At 45.9% G+C, this 18,733-nt stretch overlaps 1 protein-coding gene across 4 annotated transcripts in view; it reads left to right on the top strand.

Moving 5' to 3' along the window:
- LOC144606261 (linker for activation of T-cells family member 2-like) overlaps positions 1–18,733 on the top strand; it is a 53,976-nt gene that overhangs the window by 27,206 nt on the left and 8,037 nt on the right. For 3 of the 4 annotated variants that reach the window (XM_078422182.1, XM_078422183.1, XM_078422181.1), the window contains exons 3-9: positions 3,300–3,345; positions 4,855–4,898; positions 6,735–6,777; positions 6,967–7,010; positions 9,481–9,513; positions 11,297–11,327; positions 13,243–13,301. In XM_078422182.1, coding sequence (XP_078278308.1) covers positions 3,300–3,345; positions 4,855–4,898; positions 6,735–6,777; positions 6,967–7,010; positions 9,481–9,513; positions 11,297–11,327; positions 13,243–13,301 — 300 coding nt within the window. The remainder of the gene's footprint in view (positions 1–3,299; positions 3,346–4,854; positions 4,899–6,734; positions 6,778–6,966; positions 7,011–9,480; positions 9,514–11,296; positions 11,328–13,242; positions 13,302–18,733) is intronic. The other variant, XM_078422184.1, reaches the window with a different exon arrangement.

Raw genomic sequence — 18,733 nt, 5'->3', positions numbered from 1 at the left:
CTTTCTTTTGACATTCTTTAGCTTGTCCCTTTTTAGTTTAATTTAGTTGAGAGATACAGTGTGGAAACAGGCACTTTGGCCCACAGAGTCCACACTGACCAGCGATCCCCGTACACTAACACTATCCTACACACACTAAGCACAATTTACAATTTTACCAAGCCAATTAACCTACAAAGCTGTATGTCTTTGGAATGTGGAAGGAAACCGGAAATCCCAGAGAAAACCTACACAGGTCATGGGGGGGAGGGATGTACAAATTCCATACAGACAGCACCCATAGTCAGGATCGAACCCAGGTCTCTGGAGCTGTAAGGAAGCAGCTCTACTCTGGACTGAATACATAAAATATTATTTTTTGTGGTTGGTATGTGGGGAAATCTCAGCAGGCCCACATTTTACCATCCATTCCTAATTATCAGGAATGGAGTCTTTGTGGGTGGGAGGAGACAGGTTCTCTTCCATGAAGAACATTGGAACATGATAATGCATTTTAGTAACTACCTCACGAGTGTTTTTTCTAATGTCAGTCTAAATAAAAATTCACATTTGGATAAGATTGACATATCAGAACCTTAATTTATTTACATTTACTTGTTCATGGGGTGGGGAATTATTTTAAAGATTGGCATTTATTGCTCATTCCTTGGGTTCCTCTGAAAGTGATATCAGAGAGAAGTTCTGAGTCAATCTCACTGATGGGCTTGGAGTAATGTACAGGCAAAGGGATTTTTAAGGAGAGCAGATATCCCTCTCTGAGGACATTTACATGCTGAACCAGGGTAACAAACCGGTTCAGTTTTTACACACACTTATAAGTCGATTTTGTCCCTGATTCTCAGACCCTCACACTGTGGTAATGAATGGGATCAAAAGCACATAAAATAGAAAAATGATTAAAAGTGGAGAGTGAGAGGAACCTAGTTCTGGCATTCGTAGGAATTAATGTATGTTTGGCCAGGGCATTAAAAGGAGATTACTTGCTCCTCTTCAAGATAGCACCTGCTTTAGATTGTGCCTCCCCAAGAGGGCAGATGATGCCACAGTTTGTCTCCTGAGAAAGGCAGCTCTCCCTCCCAATGCACAGCAATGTCAGCCAGTACGTTTACATACCGGGACTTGAAGCTGCAACCATCTAACTCGGAGGCAGGATGGCCTCCTCTGAGCTGTGGCTCATGCCGGGTGAGACAGGAAGCCCGATTCTTTCCAAATGCCACCCGCACATCAAACTCTTCCAACACGTGTCACGAGAGGGAATCCAGATGGAAGTCTTCTCATCCCATGAGACCCAGTCAACTGTGAAATTGTGCTACTGTTCCAGGGAGCTGGCCAGTTTGGTCCAGTGAGTAACATTGCTGGTGTGGATTCCACTTCACGAGCTGTATTTAGTCGATAACCTATTGAGGAAGTCCGTAAAAATGTTCCTTCACCCATTGAGGCCCAAACGCTGGAACCTTGTCACGGCATCTCCACCATTCCTTCTTCAAATAGTTCTTTGAGACCTCCACTTTCTTATGTCACACGGCTTGAAATTTTCATTGATAATGGTTTCGTAAATTGCTTTTTACTGTTTTGTAATATATGAAATATATAAAGTTTACATCTCTGGTGAGGTCTGGATGGAGTTTGCATGTTCTCTCTGTGACCACATGGGTTTCCTCCCACATCCCAAGGACATGCTAATTGGTAGTTTAATGAGCATTACAAATTGCTCCAAGTATATAGATGAATGGTAGACTCTGGGAGGGTGGGTTAATGGAAATGTGGGGAGAATAAAATAGGATTGATTTAAATGGATGCTTGATGGTGGGCGTGGTCTCGGTGGGCCGAACGGCCTGCTTCTGTGCAGTATCGCTCTGTGACTCCAAGTTCGAAAGAAATCTTATGGCAAAACCTCCCACGAGTGTTGCCTTAGGATCTAGAGTAGATACAGTCAATGCTATCTCAGCAGTGAATGGACGGGAGCCACTATGGCACTGGAGAAGTAAGAACGGCTCAATACCCAGCAGGTAGAGCCCCTATCCCACAGCTCCAGTAGCCGAGTAGTGAGGGCTTGATGTGGAAGGCGGGGAATTAAATAGATTAATGTAAAACGGTGCTTGGATGTCAGCATGAACTTAGTGGGCCGAAGGGCCTGTTTACGTGCTGTGGCCCTCTCTGAATCTCAGGGATGTACGGTCACAGCTCTGGGCCTCATTGCTCGCACCACTTCTTCAATGGAGACTTTTTGGTTTTAAATATGCACAAAGTTCTTAAAGATATGATCCCTTTGGCACAAGATAGAACTGCACCTAAAGCATCAGTTTTCATATGTTGGATTTTACCGTAACCGTATCATTCGTCACCTCCGAGAGACAAGTCTTGATTTGTCCACAGCAGTGAGACACAGAATCCAGACTTCGTCAAAACGCTGGAAAAATTCATGTGCACCTAGTTAGTTATCAATGATTATGGTTAGAAGTTAATCAGTCATTTGTTCTTTACAGTGTTGTTCACTTACTAGAAATTCATTCTTTAGGAAAGATTTATTTTAACTTTTATTCACACATTGATTGTTGGTTTGGAGTTTTAGAACTGAATCTCTTCTTCTTAAGCCCTTTGCTCCTCTAGGGAGCATAGGCCATTGACAAATGTCCTCCACCTCACTCGGTTGTTTCAGGGCTTGCCGGGTGATGTTTGTGGCAGGTTTTCTGAGGTGTGTGTCCAATCCAACTCCATTTTCTCCTTCGAAGTTGTAAGTCAATGGGATCCTGAACTGAATCTGCCGAAAGAAATGTGGAGACATTTTATTCTGATTAATGCAGGTCAAACACTCAATTTTAGCAACACACTCAATTTCCTACTATGTATGCTTTGGAAATAAAAAACAAACTGCAGGAGGAACTCAGCGGTTCAGGCAGCATCTGTGGAGGTAATAGAAAGATGCCGTTTCTGGTCGGGATCCTTCTTCAGACTGATGTTTGGGTCCCGATCTGAAACATCATCTGTCCATTTCCTCCAGAGACGCTGCCTGACCTGTCCGAGTTCCTCCATCATTTTGTGTTTTGCTCAAGGTGCCAGCATCTGCAGTTTCATTGTTATCTCAGATTCCACCAGTTGGTTCCATTGAATTTGTGTTTTTTTTAGCATGTCCTTGTGGCTCTGTGTCAAATTTTGTTGAACTGGGGAAGCATCTTGGAATATCTCACTGTATTAAACATGAAATGAAATTACCAGAAGCTGTTTCAACCTCATGTAATTTTACAAAGTTGACTCTTCACATGATAGTTTTGTCTAACACGTATCGTTTGCATTCACAGCAATAATCAGAGAAGAGACCAGGAGAAAAACGCAAAGTGTTCAGATGTGAGTAGAGGGTAACAGGGCGGTGTGTTGGGCATTGGTGGAAAGCAAGCTTGTCCCAGTTAACACAAGGGCACTGTCTGAAACAGCCACACAACTGATCATTAACTCTGGATCATTAAGTTATTGATCCCTCTCCAATGAAATTCACACATTTGATAAGTAAGGGATTAATATATTGCATACAGTCCAAAACTGACATATTGACCAAGCAATTGATAGCATGCACCAAATTGATGAGGGAGCAATTGATATGCAAGACTGAAGTTGACATAATATTGATCAGTAATTATGTTGTGCAGTATGTTTTGATGAGATTGATACATTATTAATCAGTTGGATATAAACATAAAACGTAGGAAGCACTTCATTGAAGGTTAAATAAGGGGAAGAATCTGAAGAACAGCCCCAACCAGAAATGTCGCCTGTCTATGTTCTCCAGAGATGCTGCCTGTCCCGCTGAGTTACTCCAGCACTTTGTGTGTGTTTTTGTAGGAAGTACTTGGCAGGCGAGGCAGCTGCTGTGGAGAGAGGAACAGAGTGAATGTTTCAGGTCCATCATCTTTCATCAGAACTGGAAAAAGCAAATGAAATATTAATTTCTCCCCTTTCAGTTGCTGCCTGATCGTGGATGCTTAAACTCAAGGAAGTAGTGGGTGGCACACTAGTATTGCAGTAGAGTTGTTGCCTTACAGCGCCAGAAACCCATGTGTGATTCTGAGCACAGGTGCTGCCTGTACGGAGTTTGTACGTTCTCCCTGAGACGCGTGGGTTTTCTCCAGGTGATCTGGTTTCCTCCCACATTCCAAAGACGTGCAAGTTTCGTAGGTTAATTGGCTCGTATAAATTGCCCCTCGTGTGCAGGATGCAAAACTGGGAAAACGTAGAACTAGTGTGCAGGTGATCGCTGGTTGGTGTGGACTCAGTCAGCGAAAAGGCCTCTTTACCTCTAAACTCTGGTGCCTCTCGTGTGGTCTGCACTGCTTAGGATAGTGTCAAGTCTCTTTTGACTGTTGTCGAATCTGCACTAGCTGTCAAGTGGGCGAAATATTCATGGCGCAAAGCCCAGCCTGTGACCTGTAGCAACATCACCTCATTTACATCCCGCGGCATTTATAGCGCCCTCTGCAGCTTGGTGGGGAGGAGTCGATGTGACAGTCTGTGCCTTTAGAATTCTGGTTACCATTAATCAAATGTGTAGGAAGGAACTGCAGATGCTGGTTTAAACCGAAGGTAGACACAAAATGCTGTAGTAATTCAGCGGGACAGGCAGCATCTCTGGAGGGAAGGAATGGGTGACGTTTCGGGTCGAGACCCTTCTTCAGACAGTCTAGAGAGTTAGACAAATGGTGGAGTAGACTTGATGGGTCAAATGGCCTAATTCTATTCCTATCACGTGTGAACATGAATCATTTTGTAACAGAGATTGGATTCATGAGAATTAAACATAAGAATTAATGCACCAGCCATGTTCAGATTTAAAACAAGTAAACATCCACTTTTTCTTTTCAGGAATGATGACAAGAAAGGGTTTGAAGTTGTGAGATCATTTACAGGTAAATGACATACAGAGTCCTAAAGAACAAAAACATGATTTAGCCTCTAGTTACCCGTATTAGTTCTTTGGAGATACATAATTGTATGCCCACTGCTCTTTTCTCAAAGATCTACATGTTTTTCCTGATTTTGAGGGTTAACATGAACCTGATTATCCACATCTTCTTAGGTGGTGTGTCCCAGATCATTGGGATTCCGTAGATTCCTATGTTCTTCTACCCATCACATTAAACATTCACCAGAAACACATCTTCTTTATTTGCCTATTGATCTCTGAAATTTCCTCTCAGCCTCTTCTAGCCGGTGGATACAAGCCCAGCTTCACCAGTTCCTCCATATAAACAACCATGACCATCAATCCAGTTTATCTCTTCTGAAGCTTTACAAACCTTGACAAAGTGTGCTGCCAAGAAATAAGCACTCTACTCTCGACAGGGTCCAATCTGTATTACAGGAAGCTTTAGCATAGCCTGAATAAATGTCAATAATCGTGATAATCTTTAAAATTTATCTTGTCACCTACAAAAAATGATTGTGTGCATTTCCTGCTCTTTTTTGCTGAAACATCTTTCCATGATGTCATTCATATCACCATGCCCATATAAACTCACCTCAGTTTTCCATTAACTTTTGTCTGTCTCATCCTACCCATTTCTCCAGTCTCTGAAAGGCAATGTTTTCATTATTCATGTTGTTCCATGCATTGGTTTTACACACCGGCGGACTTTTGAGTAATCTGTCAGAGAGCCGAGAATAACCTAGCAGAGTGGCATAAACCTTATTAATGAAATTAATTAAAAAAGATGTGATGGTCAGAGACAAAGTTTGGGTGGGAAATAGGTGTGATCAGTCACAATGTGATCAGGGGAATGGAATGGGGGGGGGGAGGTGGAAGGTGCCTCATGTGAATGAAACACAATCAAAGAACACTCCCAGCCCACTCATTCTTTCTTCACTCCTCTCCTGTTAAGCAGGAGATACATATGTTTGAAAGCACGTGCCACCAGATACAAGAACAGCTTCTTCCCTGCTGTTATCATACTCTTGAGTGGACCTCTTCTATGCTCAGGATGTATTCCCAATCTACCTCATTGGGGCCCTTGCATTTTTTTAAAATATAGCTGCACTTTCTCTGTGGCTGCAAACTATATTCTGCACACTTTCCTTTTTGCCCTACCCACGGCGGCACGGTGGCGCAGCGGTAGAGTTGCTGCCTTACAGCGAATGCAGCGCCGGAGACTCGGGTTCGATCCTGACTACGGGCGCCGTCTGTACGGAGTTTGTACGTTCCCGTGACCTGCGTGGGTTTTCTCCGAGAACTTCGGTTTCCTCCCACACTCCAAAGACGTACAGGTTTGTAGGTTAATTGGCTGGGCAAATGTAAAAATTGTCCCTAGTGGGTGTAGGATAGTGTTAGTGTGCGGGGATCGCTGGGCGGCGTGGACCCGATGGGCCGAAGGGCCTGTTTCTGCGCTGTATCTCTAAATCTAAAATCTAAATCATAGAACTAATGTATATAATATGCCTGGATAGCACGCAAAACTAAGTGTTTCACTGTTTCTGGGTACAAGTAACAACGATAAACCAACAAATAAAATTAGGTCTGAAGAAAGGTCCTGACCTGAAACCTCACCTATCCATGTTCTCCAGAGATACTGGCTGACCCGCTGAGATACTCCAACACTTTGTATCTATTTTTGTAAACCAGCATTTGTATTTGTGTCTCCAAATTAAATTAGTAAAGTGGATATTTATACAAAGCACACAATTTGTTTTACTTTAACTTTTTTTATTAAGTAAAAATGTGGTAAAATGTCGTTTTTACTTTTTTCCAGTGTCACGATCACAGCAAAAACCAAGTCCGGAGCCAGAGGCTGAGTAAGAAACATCACATAAAATTTGATTGATTATGTGAAAAAAACATACCTTAAACAACTCCCCCACCCCACCTCCCCCCACTCCCACTGGACAGATGTGAGATATTAAGTGTGCATGGGTTTAAGATTCAGTTAAGTGCAGGAAGGAAGTCTATTAATTCTAATTTAAATGTTTTCTCGTCTCTTTCAGGAATGAGCCTGCCTCAAATGTTGTCATTTCACCAGATTGCCCAGGTTGGTATTGAAACAGTTGCTGAGCCTCTTTAATAGGCATCTGATCGTTCCAGTTCATCTACTCAAATAATGAAAATGTATTATACCCACTCCTGCCTCCTAGTCCCTGCTTGTCTTTTGAATACATATTATTTCTATCATATGGATAATTTCTTTTTCTCCTCTATCCTCAAGCTTGCTTTATTATATAACCTAGAATTTCTTTCTTTCAGATTATTATTGTGTTTTTTGTTTCTGATTACCTTGCTTACTCTCAATTTCTTTTCCCATCAAATGTACAGCCCTCCTCACCTTCTAAATCATCTACAGGAGGCACTGCCTCAAAAAGGTGGCATCTATCGTCAAGGATCCCCAACATCCTGGTCTTGCCTTTTCTAGCTGCTACTGTACAGAAGTGTGAGGTCCCACACCAAGAACAGCTACTTTCCTACATCTATCAGGTTCTTGAACTGACCTGCACAATCTTAATTCTACCTTGGTAATGGAACACTGTGGACCACATCTTGCACTACCTTGGACTTGTTTTCTAATAGTGTTTTGCATTAATGTTTTTGTTGTTGTTGCACAATCCCTCTTTTCAGAGTCTTGCAGAGTTTATGTGTAGTGTATGTATAATTTGTGTTTCTGTGTGTTGTCTGAGTCCATGTGCCTGTGACGTTGCTGTGAGCAAGATTTTCACTGTACCTGTACCTCACTGTGTTTGTGCACATAACAATAAACTCGACTTGACTAATAAATCTATTCTTTGCCATGTTGTTCCTATTTCTTGCCCTCTTTCTCTGCCTCCTGCCCATGCCTTTGATCTCTCAGGAAGAGCAATTAAGTTAGTAATCTTTGAAAAGTCAGGGAAAAATATCATTCCTTTCACACAGGTTCTTTATATTCTGGACCCATTTCTTCAGATTAGAAAATTGAACATGTCCTTTCATCATTTAAGAAAGATGAGATAAAGAAAACAGGTGTTTACAGACCAGTTGTTATTTTTTTGTTGCAAAAAGTTATTAAAATTTCTGATTAAGCACAGAATGATGAAGACGTTCTTCTTAGTTGATGGGAGAGAGCCAGCATGGATGGGTAAATACTAGTTCACGCCTGAGGAATCTGAATGGTTGCCAGAAGTATTAGATTGTGGAATATTGATGGATGCTAGTTATATGGACCTCTCGAAGGCATTTTATAAAGTCCCTCAATGGAGATGGGAATTGATCCATTAAATGGGATTTTTTTTGAGTGGCAGGAAACAGATTGTTGGCAGTATGGGCAGTAAGACCAAGCTAATGGTGTAATTGAGGATTTGTGTTGGGCATAGCTCTTCACCACATCAGATGACCAGACAGAAATGTTGCCCAAGTTTGCCAAAGATGCATATGCAGTAGGCTCTATCAACTGTGTGGATGGAAACATTATGTTTCAAAGAGGTATTACTAAATTAACTGAGTGGACAAAACTATTACGGAAAGATTTCAATCTGTACAAAAATTAAGGCTATAAGCTTGATTGTAAAACAGACAGGACAAAGTACTTTCTAAATGATGAAACCTGAGATCTGCTGAAACGTGGTAGTCTATGTACATAGATCACCGACATGTTATGGGCAGGAGCACAATCTGAGGGAACACAGGCCTTTATATTGTGGGATCTGGAGAACAATTGGGACGCAGGTTTGAAAGGCTTTGGTTGGAACAATCATTGAGTATCCAGGACGCCACACATGAGGCAGGTATGGGTGTCAGGGGTTATGGGGCAAACACAGGAGAATGGGGTTGAGAGGGAAAGATAGATCTGCCATGATTGAATGGCGGAGTAGACTTAATGGGCCGAATGGCCTAATTCTGCTCCTATAACTTATGAACTTATGAAGGCAGCATGGATTTATTAGAATTATACCTCAACTCCAAGGATTAAATTGTGATGAGTTACCCTTGTTCGGATGACATGCCCAAGAGTTTAGTAGAAATAATCTGATTGGAGAACTGATAAACTGGATGCAGAATCATCTGGTCATCTGGCCCACCAAATGGTGCTGTCCATTTACTCATCCTACGTTAATTGATTGATTCCTTCCTGTGCAAATGCTTGGCCATACTGTCCATTGAAGGAAGGCGGGTAAGTCAAGAACTGACCTCAGTTCAATCTATGGGAATGGACTGAGGGGTCTCCTGACCCAATAAAGCCTATAATACTCAACAGCTATTTCTTTTACAACATCTTTGAAATCCCACGTATGATTGTGACCTGCAAGAGCCAGACCTACATTTGCTGTGGCTGTGATGCCACACATTGTTGAATTGCCACCCATGCTGGTCGCGGGGTTCAATGTGCAGAGTGGGCAGTTGGAGGAGGGCAGCCATTGTCCACAGGGCAGTGCAGTAGCAAGGACAGCTCCTCCAGGATGGATTCATGTGGCGGGGAATGTGATGTATTAACACCTACTGCAACTAATCTTAAACTCTTCTCGTTTTACCAACAGATATTCAACCAAGTTATATGAACCTAAATATTGGTAAGTAAAAATGAAAACTTTGCAAATGTTGGAAATCTGAAATTAAAAAAAATAATAATCTGGAAATACTCAGCAGGTCAGGCAGTATCTGCGGATAGAGAAACAATTAATGTTTCAGATGAGGTACCCTTCATCAGACCAGCAGTTTGGTTATAAGAGATGGTAACACTTGTGGAATGGGGGAAGTACCCGTTACAGCCGTTTGGGTCACGGAAATCCGTCCAAATCTCAACCCAGTAAATGGGCATGAAATTCACTCTCACAAAATTTGTATGGTACAAATAAATAAATAAACACAACATTTTTTTCCGCTCATGTTCTTTGACACATACGCAGATAATACGGCTATGCGTTATGTGACGTTGTGTTACGGGCAGTTTCCTAGGAACCACCCCGCTCTTAATATAAGACGAAGATTGCCTGTGTAGCGACTCCCAATACTAATTGCATGTGTCATTTCATTATTTGAGAAAGGAAACAGAAGTTTACAGACCACTTTACATAATTTTTGTTGCAAAAAGTTATTAAAATTTAGGATAGAATCATGAAGACGTTCTTCTTAGATGCTTTGAGGGAGAGAGCCAGCATTGTCCGGTACATTTTTGGTTATGCCTGAGGAACCTGAATGGAGGCCATAAGTATTAGATTGTGGAATATTGGTTATATGGACCTCTTCAAGTCAGCAACCCCTCGGTCTGTGTTGAGAATGAGTTGAACTGCCAGCGGTCAGCAGTGTGAACTGACGGGCTGAATGGCTGGTGGCAAATGTGGAGAGCCACTGCTCTCTGTGGGGAGCCTGGAGGTGGAGCAGAGATTGTCCGCGTTGCCTGGCATTACTGTGAGTGATTCATTCTTTAGTACAATGCTTCTAACTATTTGGAACTATTTTTATGTGCTTATAATCAATGACTCAAAGTGAACGTATTAATTTAGTTATTCACTTCATACATCATTCTGAGATCAGAATGCCAGATTCATTATAGTATTCATTATAGCACATGACCTCCCTTTGCTACCTCAGCGTTTGAAATCACGCAGAGGTTTCCTCTCTTCCGTCCATCCCCTGGACTGCAATGCATCATCCAGCAGGCTCAAACTCTGGAAAGAGAGAGTAGAGAAATCTCCGGAAGACATTCACATGGCAATCGATCCCTCTGAGAAACTCCCACCAGGTTCCGACCAACTGTGGATAACCTGGCGCAGTCTCAACAGACTGCGGACAGGCATGGGGAGGAGCAAATCGAACGTGCTGAAGTGGGAACATACTGAAGATGCGGCAGACTGCGAGTGCGGACGGGGCCTTCAGACTATGGAACATGTCCTGAGCTGTGACATGCTGCATGACACATGCACTGTAAAGGGTCTTGCAGAGGCCAACGACGTGGCACTAAAATCTGTTCGCTATTGGCAAACAGTTGTGTGATGACACGAATAAATAAATAAACTATAGTATTTAGAGGACAAACAGCAAGAAAATCAAAGTCTACACTTTACTGGTTTCAATGGTATTCGGAGGGTGAACTTCAACAAAGGTCTGCCCTCTGCCATCGTCTCCACGACACACATCCAATTTTGCCTGGTAGACACAATATGCTTGAGTAACTCAGCAGGGTCAGGCAGCATCTCTGGAGAGAAGGAATGGGTGACGTTTCGGGTCGAGACCCTTCTTCAGACCTTTCTTTCCTATCCAATTTAGCCTGTTCTTGAATTGGCCGTCGAGGGCCTGTTGAGTATGGTTTTGCGGAAATCACTCAAGTAATGTAACAAAATCTTTACTTTGCAGAAAACAACCATCGACTGGACCAGGACTATATGTAAGTCACAATTTGTTTCATCTTGCTCCCTCTTCATTGAATGTGGTCAGAATGACCTCAATCGTACTGATGGAGTTGAGAGCCGGGGCAGACCCTGGGTGTCTGCACCAATCGCAGTAAAACACTGATAATTCAGCGTGCACGGCTCTTTGATGCCGGATAGGCAGAATTTCAGGACTAATTGATGTTATTCCCAAAATTACCCAATATTAGGAAAATAATGGGAATTGTGATTATTTTTAGTTGTTATATGGTATCATAACGAACTTCCCAGAGAGCCCAGTTAATTTCAAGCATAGTTGGGAACAAATGAATGGTCAGGATCACAGTACCATACCCTGGTGAACCAGATGCTGACCATGGGAATTTCCGAATTGTTGGATAGTGGACTCCTTAAGTTTTACTGTACAGTGGAGAAGTAGGAAATCCAGGGAACAATTTTACTTATAAGGGACCTCCTTTTGCAATCTCTATTGCAGAAATCCTATTCTAAGAAACAGTGAGAGTGTTTTCCCCCATTCCAATTTCTGATGTGCCACCACCTTGCTCTCCACATTCTTAACGCGATCTCAAAGCTGTCCGTTGGTGGACAGATCTTGTGCTCAGTGCATTGTCCAAGGTCTGAAGTGCGCTGGGCCCAGGGAAAACCGAGATATCTGTTGAACCAGGCTGGTGTGATGTGTTGCGAAGCAGAGTGTCTGTGGGGTTCCCACCCATCTTGCAGCCGGAAAGGCAGTGAAAGATGATGCAGAAGTTGGTATCGTTTACACGGATGCAGTGGGAGAAGTAGGGTTGGATAAATCTCCTTGCCCAATGCTTTGTGCTAAGCCAGACAATGGTAACATCCACTCCTTCCCTCACTGAACTCAACAGAAAAAGGAGATGGTGAAGCTGCACAGGAATCAGAATAGACTGTTAACTCCCTCAACCTTTCAATTAGATCTCGTCTGACCTTTAGTCCATCCACATTTATCAGCTACCATTAAAACATAAGAATATTAGAGATCGTAACAGGAGTGGTCACCTACCCTTTTGAGCTTGAGCTGAGATTCATCAGTTGATCTCACTCAGGGCCATCTTCCTGCACTGTCCTCCATCCCAGCATCCTCATAACATCTAGAAACCTATTGAATTAGGTGACTGCGCCTCGATAGCCCTGCGGAGTGCAGAATTCTGCAGATTCACCACCCTCTGCGCCAAGGCATTTCTCCTTCTCCCACTGAATAACCGACCCCTTATTCTGAGGCTCTCACCTTGGTCGAGATTCCACAGCCAGGGAAAAGATCCACCCTGTTAACCCCTGAAAGAATTTTATAAGCTTCAATGAGATCAAGAGCCATTCTTCCAAACACTAAAGAACATTCTCGCAGTCTTCCCCTCGGGCAGCACCTCTGCCCCCCGGGCAGCCTTGTAAATCTTCGCAGCATTATCTCAGTGGCAGGTATATCCTTTCTTAAGTAAGATAAACAAAACTGTGCACACTACCTCAGGTATCGTCTCAGAAAGCTGCTACAAATTTGAAGTAGGACTACTATCTAACTCAAATCCTCTTGAAAGGGACACTGACTTACCACTTGCCTTACACAACAACCTTCTTCGCCAAGCTTGCAAATGACGTCTGCACCCACCTCTTTTCTGGCGTCAGCTTCACAAAACACTGGGTGCTCTACAGTAGCTCAACTCAGTATCTGGGATGTGGGAGGAAGCCGGAGCACCCAGAGGAAACCTATGGGATCACAGGGTGAACACACAATACTCCACACAGAAAGCGCCCAAGGTCAGGATTGAACCCAGGTTACTGGAGCTTTGAAGCTGCAGCTGTGCAGTGTGCTGCCCTTCCACTTGTCCACAGCAACTAAATATTATGGGAGGTTTATGTTCATGTTTAATTTCCATCTTGCATTGTTTCTGACAGAAACCCGTTGTCTGCAGACTATTATTGCACCCCTTGTGAATGCATCAAATCTGCTGATGGTAAGTTGCACAATGGCATTAGTTTAGATCCAGCTGTGTATGTATTGCATTATATTGACGCAGCTCTCATGCCAGGAAAGTGCCCCATTCTGCAAACCTGTGATAAGTTGAGTTCTAGATCAACTCTGTCCTCGAGACATAACACGCTGAAACAAGGCTGTTGTAGAACTGTCGAGAAACACTGCAAACGGTTTACATATTGAGACAGAAAGAGCCCTGGCAAGATGAGGAATTGGAACACACTGCAAAATATGTCTGGATCATTGTCTGCACCTTTCCCACAATTGTTGGTCCCTTGTGTTATGCTCTGAGGCACACAGGAACTGGACTCAAACGCACGACTCACACACAAGAGTCAATTTGGAGAAAATAAAGGCGTTCTTTAATTTTCACATTAAAGAACACTGCGATTCGAACCAAAAACTCTAAACTTACTCAGCTACAAAAACATTAGTTACAAAAATTACTTACTAGCTATACTACGACCGAGAGCACATGAATCAGAGCACATGAATCACAATACGAACTGGCACAGGACAAAGGGAGGCGTGGACTATATATACATGAGGTAAGGGCACACAGGTGGAAACAATCAAGGCGGGGCTGACAATTACAATGGCAGGAAGTCAAGGGACCTGAAATGAGAATCTAAACACAGAACATGACACAAGACTAACAGATCTGACGGGACATTACAGTACCCCCCCCCCCTTTAGGACCGACTCCTGACGGTCCAGGCTGGTCAGGATGAGTCTTGTCAAAGTCCTTGATCAAAGTTTTGTCCAAAATGAAGCTGGCAGGAATCCAGCACCTCTCCTCAGGACCGTAGCCTTCCCAGTCGACCAGAAACTGGCGACCGCGACCTCTCTTGCGGACTGCAAGAAGTGCCTTAACTGTGTAGACCGGACCACCGTCGACGAGCTGGGGGGGTGGAGGGGGCTTGGAGGCGGGCACGAGTGCACTTTCCTTGACCGGTTTTATTTTGCTAACGTGGAATGTAGGGTGAACCCTTAATGACCTGGGGAGTTGTAGACGGACCGAAACAGGGTTAATGACTTTCGAAATAGGAAATGGACCCATGAACCTTGGAGCCAGCTTTCTGGCGTGGACGTGAAGTGGCAAGTCCTTTGTAGACAGCCATACCTTCTGGCCTGGGCGATAATGCGGAGCGGATCTGCGGTGGCGGTCGGCTGCCGCTTTCATCCGGGACTGACCCCGGAGTAGAACCCTCCGAGCTCCGTCCCAGATTCGGCGACAGCGTCGGATCATGGCGTGGGCAGAAGGCACCGTCACCTCACCCTTATAAGCCGAGAACAAGGGGGGCTGGTAGCCGTAGGCACACTGGAAGGGTGTGAGTCCCGTGGCAGCCGTAGGAAGCGTGTTGCGTGCGTACTCGACCCAGATGAGATGGTCGCTCCAGGTGGTCTGGTTCTGCGCGATCAGACAGCGCAAGCAGGTCTCGAGCTCCTGGTTCATCCGCTCAGTCTGGCCATTGGATTGCGGATGGTAACCAGAAGACAGGCTGACGGTGGCACCTGTGAGGGAACAAAACTCACTCCAAAACTTGGACACAAACTGAGGACCTCGGTCCGAGACAATGTCTGTAGGGAAACCATGGATACGGAAAACGTGAGACATCATTACCTCCGCCGTCTCTTTGGCAGAGGGGAGCTTGGCCACAGCGATAAAATGTACCATCTTTGAAAATAGGTCTACCACCGTCAGGACAGTTGTGTTACCTTTGGAGGCCGGCAACCCAGTAACAAAGTCAATGGAGATGTGGGACCAGGGCCTGAAAGTGGGTGCAGCAGGCCCGCTTGGGCTTGTCTGGAGGGCTTGCTCCTTGCACAGACAGGGCAGGCAGCCACATATTCAGCTACATCCTTCTCAAGTGAAGGCCACCAAAAACGCTGTTTAACCACAAAAACAGTTCTCTTGGCACCTGGATGGCATGTGAGCAGGGACGTGTGAGCCCAGTGGATTACCTGGGGGCGCAATGTCACAGGAACAAACAAACAGTTAGTAGGACAGCCACTCGGTGCTGGAGTCTCATCATTAGCCTGCTTCACATCTGTTTCGATCTGCCAAGACACCGCTCCTACCACACGGTTAAGTGGCAGGATGGGTTCGGGTTCTCTGGTATCAGGTTCAGGGTCATAAAGTCGGGACAGGGCGTCTGGTTTTGTGTTCTGGGAACCGGGCCTGTAAGACAGAGAAAAGTTGAACCTACTAAAAAACAGAGTCCATCTGGCCTGACGTGAGTTGAGTCTCTTGGCTTTACGGATGTATTCCAGGTTCTTGTGATCTGTCCATACCAGAAAAGGCTGCTCGGCCCCCTCCAGCCAGTGCCTCCACTCCCCCAATGCGGCTCTGACCGCCAGCAGTTCTTTGTTTCCGACATCGTAATTTTTTTCTGCGGGGGTCAACTTACGTGACAGGTAGGCGCAGGGATGAATCCGGTTGTCCTTCTCCGCTCTCTGGGAAAGTACCGCCCCAATCCCCTCGTTGGAGGCATCCACCTCCACAATGAACTGTCTCTGGGGATCTGGGATGGTCAGAACAGGAGCATTGGTGAACAATGTTTTGAGGCGCTGGAAGGCGGCTTCGGCCTGAGGATTCCACTGGAACTGGGTCTTGGAAGACGTGAGAGAGTGCAGAGGAGCAGCAACAGCACTGAAGTCTCTAATAAAACGTCTGTAAAAGTTTGCAAATCCGAGAAACTGTTGCACCTTCTTTCTGTTAGTGGGGGTGGGCCAATTGGCCACCGCACTGACCTTACCAGGGTCCATCTGGATGTGGTTGGCCGATATAACGTAGCTCAGAAAGGACATTGTGTCTGCGTGGAAGTCGCACTTCTCGGCCTTCACATACAGACGGTTAGCTAAGAGCTTCTGCAACACACACTTGACATGACGCTCATGAGACTGTATGTCTGGAGAGAAGATAAGAATGTCATCAAGGTAGACAAAAACACACTCATTGAGAAATTCCCTGAGGACCTCGTTCATAAAAGCTTGGAAGACTGCGGGGGCATTGGTTAACCCGAACAGCATCACCAAATACTCGTAGTGCCCGTTAGGGGTGTTAAACCCAGTTTTCCACTCATCCCCCTCTCTGATTCTCACTAGATGGTATGCATTCCTTAAGTCTAGTTTAGTGAATACTTTGGCTTTGTGCAACAGTTCAAAAGCAGAAGACATCAAAGGAAGTGGGTAACGATTCTTGATCGTAATCTCGTTTAGGAAGCTGAAATCTATGCAGGGACGAAGTGACCCATCTTTCTTGCCCACAAAGAAAAACCCCGCGCCTGCTGCCGAGGAGGACGGGCGAATAATGCCCATCCTCAGGGAGGACTCAATGTACTCATCCATCGCCTTCCTCTCGGGGCCGGATATGGAGTACAGTCGCCCCTTGGGAATAGGGGCCCCCGGCAGCAGGTTGATAGCGCAGTCGAAAGGTCGATGAGGAGGTAGGGTGGTGGCCCTGGACTTGTTGAACACCTCCTTCAGTTCATGGTAACATGGTGGAACCTTCGACAGATCGGGATAGCCATCATCATCATTAGAAATCTTTATTTCTTCAGATTTAAGAACATTTATTCCCAAAACCGCCCCGATCTTCCTGTAACTCACCCCTTTGTTCACTGGTTCAACAAGACATGATTGTGTGCACTCAACCGCCCATCGTCTGATCTTACCAGATCGCCAATCAATCTGAGGATTGTGTTTCTGCAGCCAAGGGAAACCAAAGACCAAGGGATGTTGAGCTGAGTCAAACAAGTGAAAAGACATTATCTCCACATGGTTAGCATTGAACATGACTTTGACAGGTTCTGTACGATGAGTTATCTCAAACAACTGACGTCCATCTAAAGCGCTCGCCACAATAGGTTGCAACAAGGGCACAGATTTAACCTTACACGATCGAGCTAGAGTCCAGTCCATGAGACTCTCGTCGGCTCCGGAGTCAATCAAAACCCCCCGAGTCACAATTTGCTGATTCAGAGTGAGGGTGGCCTGTGTCAGAGGTCGAGGAGGTAAGTCCGAAACGGGGAATTGGCTCACTAGTGTCCTCCTTTTCACTGGTGAGCCACCCCTTTTACCGAGCAGTCGGCCAGACGGTGTCCTTGTTGACCGCAATAAAAGCAGGCTCCGTCCTTCAGGCGGCGCTGTCGCTGCTCCGGAGTCAGCCTGGTTCGTCCTAGCTGCATGGTTTCCTCCGACGGCTGAGAGGACGCTGTTTTCTCCGGCCAGCGATGGACAGGGAACGATGACTTCTTTGGTGTGAAGGACCCGGAGGAGCGCCCCTGGTGATTGGGAGGACGATCAGCAGCCTGGTGTCTTTCCTTTTCCTTTATCCTGTTATCGACACGAATAGCCCTGGTAATTAATGTCTCTAGATCACTGGGTAACTCAAAAGGTGAAAGTCTGTCCTTTATAGCCTCCGACAACCCATTCATGAATGCATCCACTTGTGCAGGCATATTCCACCCACTGTCTGTTGCAAGGGTTCGGAAGTCAATGGCATAGTCTATCATAACATAACATAACATAACAACACTTTATTGTCACTCGGCACAACACCGAGCGAAATTTCAGCAGTCACACAAAATACAGCAAAAAGAAAAGAACACAGGACACCCGACCCCAACACAAACATCCATCACAGTGACTCCAAACACCCCCTCACTGTGATGGAGGCAACAAAACTTCCCCTCTCTTCCCCCCGCACCCACGGACAGGCAGCTCGACCCCTACCGAGGCAAACGACACGCACAGCCCCCGCAAGGGGATGGAAGGCCCCCCGGCCGAGCCGCCCCGGGCACCGAAACGTCCCACGGCCGCACCGGGCAATGTTAAGTCCAACGGCCGAGCCGCACCGGGCACTGAAACGTCCCGCGGCCGAACAGCGCTGACGATGTTAAGTCCAGCGGCCAAGCCGCACCGGGCACTGAAACGTCCCGCGGCCACACCGGGCGATGTTAAGTCCAGCGGCCAAGCCGCACCGGGCACTGAAACGTCCCGCGGCCGAGCCGCACCGGGCACTGAAACGTCCCACGGCCGCACCGGGCGATGTTAAGTCCAGCGGCCGAGCCGCACCGGGCACTGAAACGTCCCGCGGCCGAGCTGCGCCGGCAATGTTAAGGCCCGCAGCCGAGCCGCACCGGGCACTGAAACGTCCCGCAGCCGAGCTGCGCCGGCAATGTTAAGGCCCGCAGCCGAGCCGCACCGGGCACTGAAACGTCCCGCAGCCGAGCTGCGCCGGCAATGTTAAGGCCCGCAGCCGAGCCGCACCGGGCACTGAAACGTCCCGCAGCCGAGCTGCGCCGGCAATGTTAAGGCCCGCAGCCGAGCCGCACCGGGCACTGAAACGTCCCGCAGCCGAGCTGCGCCGGCAATGTTAAGGCCCGCAGCCGAGCCGCGCCCCGGGGA

Source organism: Rhinoraja longicauda, chromosome 26, assembly GCF_053455715.1.
Source record: "Rhinoraja longicauda isolate Sanriku21f chromosome 26, sRhiLon1.1, whole genome shotgun sequence".
Classification (NCBI taxonomy): domain Eukaryota; kingdom Metazoa; phylum Chordata; class Chondrichthyes; order Rajiformes; family Arhynchobatidae; genus Rhinoraja; species Rhinoraja longicauda.
Note: the sequence above shows the minus strand (reverse complement) of the source record. Positions and strands in the feature narration are given on the sequence as shown.